The sequence below is a fragment of the Littorina saxatilis genome, linkage group LG3, assembly GCF_037325665.1.
Source record: "Littorina saxatilis isolate snail1 linkage group LG3, US_GU_Lsax_2.0, whole genome shotgun sequence".
Lineage (NCBI taxonomy): Eukaryota > Metazoa > Mollusca > Gastropoda > Littorinimorpha > Littorinidae > Littorina > Littorina saxatilis.
The window spans coordinates 64822975-64834621 of record NC_090247.1 but is presented as its reverse complement, the minus strand read 5'-3'; the positions used below and the strand labels follow the sequence as shown (position 1 = coordinate 64834621).

The 11647-nt window shown below is 40.9% G+C and overlaps 2 protein-coding genes across 3 annotated transcripts in view; one reads left to right on the top strand and one right to left on the bottom strand.

The window, feature by feature from the left end:
* Window positions 1–11647, top strand: part of LOC138962990 (S-methylmethionine--homocysteine S-methyltransferase BHMT2-like) — a 71929-nt gene that overhangs the window by 30645 nt on the left and 29637 nt on the right. The gene's annotated exons all lie outside the window — the stretch shown is intronic.
* LOC138962953 (uncharacterized) lies at window positions 597–10769 on the bottom strand. The gene is made up of 7 exons (XM_070334919.1): window positions 10022–10769; window positions 7333–7455; window positions 4836–4983; window positions 4258–4312; window positions 3247–3374; window positions 2463–2572; window positions 597–1724 (listed from the first exon to the last, which is right to left on the bottom strand). The coding sequence occupies exons 2-7, from the start codon at window positions 7438–7440 to the stop codon at window positions 1656–1658; spliced, it is 618 nt and encodes a 205-aa protein (XP_070191020.1). The 5' UTR covers window positions 7441–7455; window positions 10022–10769; the 3' UTR covers window positions 597–1655.

Below are 11647 nucleotides of genomic sequence, written 5' to 3'. Positions count from 1 at the left end.
AAAGAGAGTGAGAGAGAGAGATAGAGGGAGCAAAGGAGGGAGGGAGAGAGAGAGGTATGGAGGGAGAGAGAGAGGGAGCAAAGGAGGGAAGAGAGAGAGGGAGCAAAGGAGGGAGGGAGATAGATAGGTAAGGAGGGTGAGAGAAAGAGAGGGAGCAAAGGAGGGAGGGAGAGAGAGAGATACGGAGGGAGGGAGAAAGAGAGAGGGAGCAAAGGAGGGATGGAGAGAGAGAGAGGTAAGGGGGGAGAGAGAGAGGGAGCAAAGGAGGGAGGGAGAGAGAGAGGTACGTAGGAAAGGGAGAGAGAGTAAGGAAGGAGGGAGAGAGAAGAGAGGGAGCAAAGGAGGGAGGGAGGGAGAGAGAGGTACGGAGAAAGAGAGTGAGAGAGATAAAGGGCAAAGCAAGAGGAGAGGGAGAGGGGGCAAAGGAGGGAGGAGAGAGAGAGGTACGTAGGAAGGGAGAGAGAGAGGGAGCAAAGGAGGGAGGGAGAGAGAGGTAAGGAGGGAGGGAGAGAGAGAGAGAGAGAGCAAAGGAGGGAGGGAGGGAGGGAGAGAGAGGTACGGAGGGAGAGAGAGAGAGGGAGCAAAGGAGGGAGGAAGAGAGAGAGGTAAGGAGGGAGGGAGCGAGAGAGAGAGAGACAGTCACACGCAGACGAACATAGCGTCACGCTCATACGGTAATTGCCTCTGTCATTTTTTATGTTCTGGAACGTCTTTGGTTTCTGAACAATCTGCTTATCTCATTTTAATTTGCGAACTGCCCATCTTCGGCTGTTACCACAGCATAACGTGAAATAAAAAGGTGACCGCAACATTTTCAGTCGGCAAAACTGCAAATCAACCCATAAAGAGATTCTGCATTCCGTACATTTTCAAAACAATTTGTTCTGCATCATAAAGAAAAAGTGTCGGCAGTTTTGCTTACGTTACCGTGGCAATGGTTCCGATGGTCTAAGACTGTGTACTCTCTTACACATGATATATACCCTTCCAGTAGCTCCCCCTGTAGTTTCACCACAGACATGTCTAACACTGAGATAGGTATTTTTTCTTATGAGCGTGACGATAGATGTAGTGAGCAGTAACATGGCCATAGTGACAATAATAGAGGTGGTGCATTCCGGATCATTCATGACAAAGCTTTAATTCTCTGTTACATCATTATAAACAACACATACATATACCATCAAACTGATAACTAAACGCATAAATAGCTGTTCATTGAATATTGTGTTGATGGCAATATCTTAAACTGTTGTTCAATCAAAGTTCTTGAATGGTTAATACATGTAGATCAACAACAAAACTTTAAAACATAAGACTAAAAAAGCATTGACCTGTTCTCATATCATTCCAAAAGCTCGAAATATGCAGGTTAACACCGCGTTCACTATGCTACCCTGATGTTTTATATTTGTTTATTTGTTTGAACATTGAAATTGCTTTTGGTTCGATGATGACCGATCACTGATGATTCGAAAACGATTGCATTTAATGTATACTTTGTATATACTTCATTGGCGTTTTTATTGAACAAAAAGTTCAATAGCAGCAAGTTTGATCAGGAAAAACATTGACTGTACATAATCTAAAACACACATCTAACCAAAATCACCAAAACACATTGTAACAAATGTTTACAATATCTAATGTTTCTTTCATGACTGGCTGACAAATATTTTGTCAACAACCTCCGGCAGCAGTACCCTCATCAAGTAGTCAGCCATCTAAAACAGACACAACAAAAGTACCACAGTGTTACCCATTTTCAACAGTATTTGATAACCCCGAGAGAAAATAATTAGGCATTACAAGCGGATTTCAATGAAAGCGAAACACTCCGTTTGCAAATGGGTGAGCACTCCACATTAAAAAAAAAAAACCGTTAATTGTTCATCTTCTTTGTGTTAATAATAGGAGATTCCGATGCCTCTGTTACGACAACGAACTCTCTGAACTGTACATCGTACGGGATCAAAAACAAGAATTGTATGTTAATGAAACGTTTATGTTTAACAAAACAAAATGTTACATATACTAGTACGTCGATCCAGTGGTCTTTTAATTAGACAGACAGACACACACTTATAGTACAAATAATAAATCTCAGAAGCGTGAATGTAACATCGCATAAGAAAGTATTGTTACGTTTTTTGTCTTTAAGCCTGAAGCTGCGGTTTTAGAAAAACAAGGCAGTAAAACTGTACCCCTAAAAAAACAAATTAATCAACAATAAACGCCGAAAGTATTGACGCCAAAGCTTGCAAATAGTCACAAGTTCCATCAGGAGTTTCAATGCCAAAAACATTATTTCCAATAATGCGATGAAATACATACGAATACATCAACATTTTCCTAACCATTTCTTGTAAAACGGGCTGCTACTTTCGTGACACAATGTGTGTACATGTTATGCTACTGTATGAAGGCCATCAAAACTAAATCAGTAAACCACTCTTACGTACGTTCAAAGACAATGTTCCGTGCTTGGAGAATAGAGATAAGAGAATATCCATCACAAGGTCTTCCTGGCCTTCTTGAAGGTAGCCAAGTCCTCCATATCCATCCAACGATCCTGTAATAAACAGTTTCAGAAATTGTTTATAAAAAAATACCTCACTCTCTTATGAGCGGAACAGACTGCCGCACCCCGAGGCTCCTATGTAGATCTTTGCCAATAGTGTGTTCAGTGCCAGGTGCAGCGAATTACTTTAATGACACATTTATACTGAATTTCTGGACCAACATAAAAACAAATACCCGTGGTCTTTCATTTAAACTTCTGGTGCCATCAAAGGCATTTCACTTCACTATCTGGCAAACATCTTGGATCAACGATTTCTTTACATGGGCTACGTGACCACCGCTATACTGAGGGTACTCCCAAAATACACCGAAAAAAAACCGTATAGTACGAGGTTAAAGAATAAAGATCTTTCCTTTAGTGGCACCTATCAAAAAGGGTCTGAACCCCACCTGTTTTTTACCCTTAGTAAAGTTGACACGTGCATCCTTCGATTGAGATGGCGTTATACATAATTTCTCCTATTGATTGATAATCATTACGTTTTGTCACCAACTAAGCAAGATGTTAGTGTGTGAATAATTTTGTGTAAGTACTGGATTACAGTAAATAGTACCATGTCATTGTAACTACAAAAGTAATAAACACGATTAGCTTTTTTAATTAAAGACCGTGTTGGGTGGGGAGACCATTATTGAATAAGGCAGCAATGAAGTGAAACTCACGTCGGGATACTCCACCTCGGCAGTACAGCTTATGACGGTCACTTTCTTTGGTCCCGTCAAATATGGCAAACAGTTCCGATTTCAGTTGTTTGACACGTGCTGCCAGTTTTTCGTCTGGCAACGTCAACCTGCCATGCACATGACAATTATATGATTTAATTTTGATACAACAGGTGAACAATTTAGATAAATGAATTTCCTGGTTAATCGTAACATTCCAATTCTACTGCAAGAGGTATATTGCGTGCCAGGCCGAGTTCATTAAGAGCTATTACCGGCAATCGACGCGCGGGGTTACAAGCGCCCATTGGGCTGTTCCTAAAAACAAATGTTCTTTAAAATGATTGATTTTATTGATTCGGGTTTTGAGTCAAGTGCTCTGCTACCTGAGCTCACTCGGCACATTGTTACTTCGCGTAGTGAGACAGTTTCTCGAGCATGAGAGTCCGTTATCAATCTGTGTCCGAGTCGCTCCGCAAACCATAACAAGGAGCTAAAGCACCACACACACAAAATACAGAAGATTACGGATTGGCAAAATAGGCTTGTTTTAGACGTATCCTTGCACATCCTGGCAAAACCCTCAATCCTGGCTGCCTTTTTTTCGGATTACGCGAAATGGGCAAAAGTCTTGCCGAATTCCCGTCAATTCAGAAATTCCGTGAATGCGGTCCGACTTAAACACTTTCACCCCGTTTGTCATATAGAAAAACATAAAGTCTGTTTTTTCCACTTTTTTCCTACAAAAGATAAACGACACAGCTAGGCTACAAAACCCTACAGTACAAACGAAAATGACGAGACCAAAACGTTACATGAATTCTTAAAATTATGACTCGTCTTAATGTATTCAATATGAACTGCTTTTTGGAAAGCAACATTCTGGATCCACTACCTCATTAGCAGTGAGCTTACAAACAGATTTAATATTGCACTACGACATTTTTTGAAAGGAACTATCGTTTAATTTGATAACAGAAGTTTGTAAACTGGCATCTTGTGTTCACCTACCCCAAATCAGGCTCATCAGTGTCTGCGATATTTTTAGGTGAAAGTGACACTGGACCTGCACAACAGAAAATGATTGGCATAGTTACTTAAACGCCTCGTGTGTTATGACAAAAACCACACAATATATTGCCCAAGTGCCTTTCATCGTCATGACATCTATTTGAATTACTCGCACTCTTGGTTTAGACAATTCTTTGTGTAACTGCACAACTCCGAAAAACTCAAAACAACGTATGGGCCATTCCTTTATATTGAAAGTACAGCACATTGCCAAAGCCTCAGCAAGGTTACTCGCTGACTGAACTTTTGAACAGTCTTGGAGTTAGCCAATTAAACTCCCACGCCATGGTTTAAAGTCACTGTACTTCTCACTTCAAGGTGCAGAGAGACCCTACAAGGATCCTGCACATGAACTTCAAAAGCTTGCATGGAATCCGGACACTTGGTTGCATTTGAGTTCGGAACCTTAGAAAATGTGTTCATTTAAGTTTTAAATCCACTGAGTAACATTAATTGCATTGTGTTTCTCATACATTTCGTATACAATAGCACAAAACTGTACCAGAAACAAACAGTACCTGCGTGGTTCATACCAAGGGAAGTTGTGTTTTGCCAGCCTTCCAGCAGCTTTGCCAAAGCGGAGTGACGTCTCTCAAGTTCTTCGTCGTGGACGTTGTAGCAGGACAGCTGAATTTCTGTTAAAACTCCGCTGATTTTTAACTGGACCTGAAATAAACAGACAAATTATATATACAGTCACATACCCACATCGCCTTCACTGTAAAGGCACACTCATTCCAATGTAATCAGTTCGGCTCAACGTTTGAGATGTGGCCGCGCCAGGCTTTTACATGGAATCATACCATCCACCTCTTGGTTATAAAATTACACAAAACGCTGAAATGAGGTGTGGTTAATATTTCAGTCAGAGAGAGAAATAAAGAGAGAGACCGACAGAGACCCAGAGAGAGAGAGAGAGAGAGAGAGAGAGAGAGAGAGAGAGAGAGAGAGAGAGAGAGAGAGAGAGAGAGAGAGAGAGAGAGAGACAGAGACAGAGAAGAGAGAGAGAGAGAGAGAGGGATAGAGACAGAGGGAGAGAGACAGAGGGAGAGAGGGAGAGAGAAAGAGATACAGAGGGAGAGAGTGAGGGGAGAGAGAGAGAGGGGGGGGGGGCGAGAAAGGAGAGAGAGAGAGAGAGAGAGAGAGGAGAGAGAGCTCATTCTTGCTATACGGTAAACACTATAAAGAAACATTTTATCAGTCACACACGAGAGAGAGAGAGAGAGAGAGAGACTTAGACTTAGAACATTTTATTCACATAAAGGGTAGACATTTTAGGCCATAGGCTTAATCTTACAATGTGCCCTTGAGAGAAAGAGAGGGATAGAGAGAGAGAGAGTGAGAGAGAAGGGGGGCGAGGGAGGGAGAGATAAAGAGCGCGAGGGAGAGAGAGAGAGAGAGAGGGAGAGAGAGAGAGAAGGGGGGGGGCGAGGGAGGGAGAGATAAAGAGCGCGAGGGAGAGAGAGAGAGAGAGAGAGAGAGAGAGAGAGAGAGGGGGGAGAGAGAGAGATAAAGAGAGAGAGAGAGAGAGAAGAGAGGAGCGAGAGAGAGAGAGAGAGAGAGAGAGAGAGAGAGAGAGAGAGAGAGAGAGAGAGAGAGAGATTGGATTGGATTGGATTGGATTGTTTACTCATTTAGGCCATAGCCCCTTGTGAGGGGGGTGAACATATATACTATGACATAATGACATTTGCACACAAATGAAATAAATCATACACGAACTAAGACATTACATTTCAAATAAAATATATCGTAGGCTTACATGAACTAAGACATAACAACACTACGTAGTCGAAATGCTTTGTACACATAAACTGACAACTTTCGAACAATACCTTCATTCACAGATGCCATAAGCATAGAAAACTTGTGTAAACTTGGGTTTCTACAAAACTTAGCAAAATAAAACTAGCATCGCAAATCACGAAGTGCGGGGCAACAAAGCACAAAATGAAACTCATCTTCCTTACGTTCCCTGCACAACGGGCATAACAACATTATCTGCATCGTATCTCTTATATCGATTAACGTGCACAAATAGTTCTGTTATTCCACCTCGGAATCTTGCCATATTAATTGTCAAATGCCTATCCATGTTCAATAATAAAAAAGGTTTTACTTCGTGCACGGTGCAAAATGTCCTATATAACGCAAATCTATAACTGTTCTGAACATGAACATTCCATTCGTGCCATCTACAATCAATCAATCTTTCTCTGAAATCTTTAAAAAAAACCGGTTCTCATCTTGCACTCCTTGATTCATCCATACAAACCCAAAACCATTCTGACATAATTTACAACGTACGCTAGACACCCAGTTTCTTTTACCTCTTTCATCCAGTTCACGCAACATTTTATATGCTTTATGTGGCAATCTATTTACGTCCATTCTTAACAACTTCAACCAATATTTAACACAACGTATTGCAGCATTCACATAAAGGAAAGGGAGGGAGAGAGGATAGAGAGTAGAGGACAGAGGGAGGAGAGAGTGAGGGGAGAAAGAGAGAGGGGGGCGAGAAAAGGAAAGAGAGAGAGAGGAAGAGAAGAGAGAGAGAGACAGAGAGAGAGAGAGAGCTCATTCTTGCTATACGGTAAACACTATAAAGAAACATTTTATCAGTCACACACATCAGAGAGAGAGAGAGGGGGAGAGTGAGAGAGAGAGAAGGGGGGGGCGAGGGAGAGATAAAGAGCGCGAGGGAGAGGAGAGAGAGAGAGGGGGAGAGAGAGAGAGAGGGATAGAGAGACCCAGAGAGAGAGAGAGAGAGAGAGAGAGAGAGAGAGAGAGAGAGAGAGAGAGAGAGAGAGAGATCATTCTTGCTACATGTATACGGTAAACACTATAAAGAAACATTTTATCAGTCACACAAATTAAAGGGTCTCTGCTCAAGATCTTAGAATGTGACGAGTGTCCTAAATTTAATATATCACACAACACATAAAACATATTCAATGAAAACAAAATGATGACTTAGGTATTAGTCGGATGCACATGAAGTACGTTGCGTACCTCTGCATCGTTGTTGTTCGAGGACTCATGGTTGTGACTGTTCATCATGTTTTTGATCCAAAGCAAACCTTTCTTGCGGTCAGCAGATACAAAATGAAGGCTGGGCATTCTGTTTTCTTTGACCTGAAAGTACAAAACAATATATTTACGAAACGGGGCAAAATTAACAAGGAACGAAACAACAATTCAACATTCTGACCAATTGATTTATTTGTGTTTACACTATTTATTTATTTGTTCATTTATTTATTTATTTACGAGGATTTATATCGCGCACGTATCTCACCACACAAGGCGACTCAAGGCGCATGTTACCTATTAATGCACACAGGCAAAATATAAGCCAAATTTATTTTGTTGGTCCGAACTCTTCTAGGGTTTCGTTATTTTAGAGAGAGAGACAGACAGAGAGAGAGAGAGAGACAATGACAATGACAAATTCTTTATTAACGAGGGTAATGGCATAAGCAAACAGGTGCTTTTTTACATCCAGCCCTCGCCCGAATGATAATACGTTTTAAAATGTTGGAATATCAATTAAAGAAGTAATAAAAACAAACGACAAACAAGCAAACGATTACAGACTAAACAAACAAACAAAAATATACATACAAACGAACATGACATACTTATTGTCAAAGGTATAATGAAAACTGTTTCAAGCAACGCAAAACGTGAGAGAGAGAGAGAAGAGAGAGAGAGAGAGAGAGAGAGAGAGGAAGAGAGAAGAGAGAGAGAGAGAGAGAGAGAGAGAGAGAGAGAGAGAGAGAGAGAGAGAAATCTTTTTCATCCAGCCCTCGCCCAAGAGGGAATTAACTAAGCAGTGCATAATAATGAAGCAGAAGAAGAAGCAAAACAAAAACATAAAAACATGGTTATTAAATCAGACAAAGAGGAAAAAAAAGAAAAAAAAGAAGAAAAAAAATGATTATATTAGTAGATCTTCATGTACTTATCAAACAGCAGTACCTGATCGCGGCATTAAGTGCCACACGACGATGAAAGCATATACAAAAAAAGTATGTCTTCTAAAACTGGCAACAGAAAGTGGCTGTCTGAGAGAAACTGGTAAAACATTCCACAGAAATGGACCTGAGTATGCTAGACTAGTTTTATACAAGTCAATTCTAGGGAGGGGAACATTTAGTTTCTTCGTGCGGCTTGATGAAGTCTCAGTTAATAATATTCTTTCAGTTAAATAGTCCGGTACATGTCCACGAACTATTTTATGCATAAACCTTGCCTTGTTAAACGCTAGTCTGGATGAAAGTGGAAGAATTTCAGCTTTTTTGTAGTCATGATTAGAGAGGGTGCTGTTTTTCAGCAGAACAACTTTTACTCCGCGTCTGTGCAAAGATTTTAGGGGTCTTAAAGCTGCATCACTTGCAGAATCCCAAAGGGTTGATGCATAGTCTATTCCAGACTGCACATGCGCTTGAAAAAATGTTCTGCGTGCATCAAAATTTAGAAAATGTTTAATCTTTGCAGACTGATGAACTGATGAGAGAGAGAGAGACAGACAGACAGAGACAGAGAGACAGAGAGAGAGAGAGAGAGAGACAGAGAGACAGACATACAGACAGACAGACACACACACACACACACACAAAGAGCGATGTGGATTCACAGCGCGCGGCGCGTTGTGCAGCGTTGCGATTTACAACGCGCGGCGCTACGAGGGGCGCAGCGATTCACGACGCGCGATGTATTCTGCTGTTACATTTTCTTCACAATCGGAATAACTTGACTAAATGTAACAAGTCGCGTAAGGCGAAAATACAACATTTAGTCAAGTAGCTGTCGAACTCACAGAATGAAACTGAACGTAATGCAACCCAGCAAGACCGTATACTCGTAGCATCGTCAGTCCACCGCGCACGGCAAAGGCAGTGAAATTGACAAGATGAGCGGAGTAGCACTTGCGCTGAGAAGGATAGCACGCTTTTCTGTACCTCTCTTCGTTTTAACTTTCTGAGCGTGTTTTTAATCCAAACATATCACATCTATATGTTTTTGGAATCAGGAACCGACAAGGAATAAGATGAAGGTGTTTTTAAAATTGATTTGGACAATTTAATTTTGATAATAATTTTTATATATTTAATTTCCAGAGCTTGTTTTTAATCCAAATATAACATATTTATATATTTTTTGAATCAGAATATGATAAAGAATAAGATGTACGTAAATTTGGATCGTTTTATAAAAAAAATTTTTTTTTTACAATGTTCAGATTTTTAATGACCAAACTCACTCATTAGTTTTTAAGCCACCAATCTGAAATGCAATACCAAACCCCGGCCTTCGTCGAAGATTACTTGATCAAAATTTCAACCAATTTGGTTGAAAAATGAGAGCGTGACAGTGCCGCCTCAACTTTCACGAAAAGCCGGATATGACGTCATCAAAGACATTTATTGAAAAAATGAAAAAAAAGTATGGGGATTTCATAAAGATCGGTCCAGTAGTTTAGTCTAAATCGCTCTACACACACAGACAGACAGACAGACAGACACACACACACATACACCACGACCCTCGTCTCGATTCCCCCCTCTACGTTAAAATATTTAGTCAAAACTTGACTAAATAAAAATAAAAAATAAATAATAATATTAAAATTCAAACGAGTTACTATCTGTGACAAGGAAGCATAAGAAGTATAGCAAATAAGTATAAATCCGCTTACCCATTGCTCCTATTCGCACCTCGGCCTGTGAGTCGTCCTTTTCCTGAGTACTTGCACACAAGTTTTGCGTATGCATACTTCAGTTCGTCTGGAAAGGGCTGTTTTGAATTCTTGTTCGCAAGTTGAACAGCACGACTGTATTTGACCACGTACACCAAATCGTTCTTTCTGGAAAAGTCTGCCAGCCGTTCGGTAAGGTCGTTCCAACTTCTGAATGTTTCCCCAACTGTCATTTGCGCCATTTCTCAGCAATTGATCAACGGTGTGGTTATGGGTGTAGTAAGTGTCGAATTGTGGGAATGCACAGTTCTGTCCGCCAAGTGGTTTTAAACACCGCGCGTATTTGCACCAAGTAATAACGTGTCACATCAAAATAGTACTTTACTGTCAGATAGTTTAGCGCCAAAAACATGAACCAATGATAGCCCATGGATTAGTAAGTCACATCATGTTGGGGCGGGGCCAATGAACTAATGTCAACACAGTAAGTATCAACCAATGTTTTGCTCCGCCCCCACATCACGTGACCCATAAACCCATCGCCTATAATTAGATCATAAAATTACCGCTTCAGTTCTGAGACATCCTGCTTGCTGGCGCGCGCGCAGAGAAAACATTTCCCTATTTATCTTCACTTCTGATGCTCATCCTATTGTTGTTGGCTTTCGGATAACAGGGAGCAAAGGGCAGTGCCCCACTTAGTGATCGACATAATGCTATCTTTCCTGTAATAAAGTTCAAAGTTCAAAGTTCCAAAATTCTCTCTCTCTCTCTCTCTCTCTCTCTCTCTCTCTCTCTCTCCCTGCCCCACACACACAAATACACACGCACTAACACATACAAAGCAGCAGGCTAGGATGCGGCAAATTGGGTAAGGCAGAATGGTAAATGGTATACGGCAAGTTGGGAGAGGCTGGTTGGGTTGCCGCCAACGCATCTAGCATTCCAAGTTCTACAAGGGGGGGGGGGGGGGTGTTCTTTTGAAACAAGTGCTACCAAGTTTTGCTTTTGCCGGTTTTGGTAATCCTACATTCCTCCGTGCGACAGCGGACTTAATGCGCATTAAAAACTCTTTTGATGTTTTGCTTAAATTTTGACTTGGAGCGAAATAAATTAAAACATCTTGTTCGTTGTGCTTTTTGTTTTTTAATTAAAGCGTATTCCATTTTTAAATTAAATATCACTTGCCTGTTAGCGCTTTATTGTTGTTGCAATAGTTGTATTTACTTGGAAGAAAAAAGGCATACAACGAGACATTCATGGTAGCCAAAGAAGCAAATATGAATAAGAGACCTTCCTCCCTTTTTCAGTTTTACTGACACAGTGACAGACGACTCAATTCGTCATCAAAGACTTGTTATTGGCGCCACAAAGCCAAGAACTCATCCTTTTTCCTCCGGCGAGTATGACTCCATGGCGTAACTCCACACACTCAGCTTCGTTCAAGTGGTCTGTATTCGCAATGGGTAGGGAGGGGGGGCATGAAACCTAGCTTAAGTGTGCCAGGTAACGTGTCACTATTTCAAGAAAACATAACACCACAAAAGCTTCTTGCGTGATTGAAGAATTACTCAAGCGAGCGATAAGTGTGTGATCACATCCGTTCTGTACCCCAGGACAGCTTTA

Bases quoted from the DNA above. Each gene is read 5' to 3' on its own strand.
- LOC138962953 (XM_070334919.1), bottom strand. From the start codon at position 7,440: ATGCCCAGCCTTCATTTTGTATCTGCTGACCGCAAGAAAGGTTTGCTT. The intron at 4,984-7,332 runs GTACGCAACGTA...TGTTTATTTCAG, and splicing joins CGAACAACAACGATGCAGAG to GTCCAGTTAAAAATCAGCGG. The intron at 3,375-4,257 runs GTAGGTGAACAC...TGTGCATGGCAG, and splicing joins ACTGATGAGCCTGATTTGGG to GTTGACGTTGCCAGACGAAA.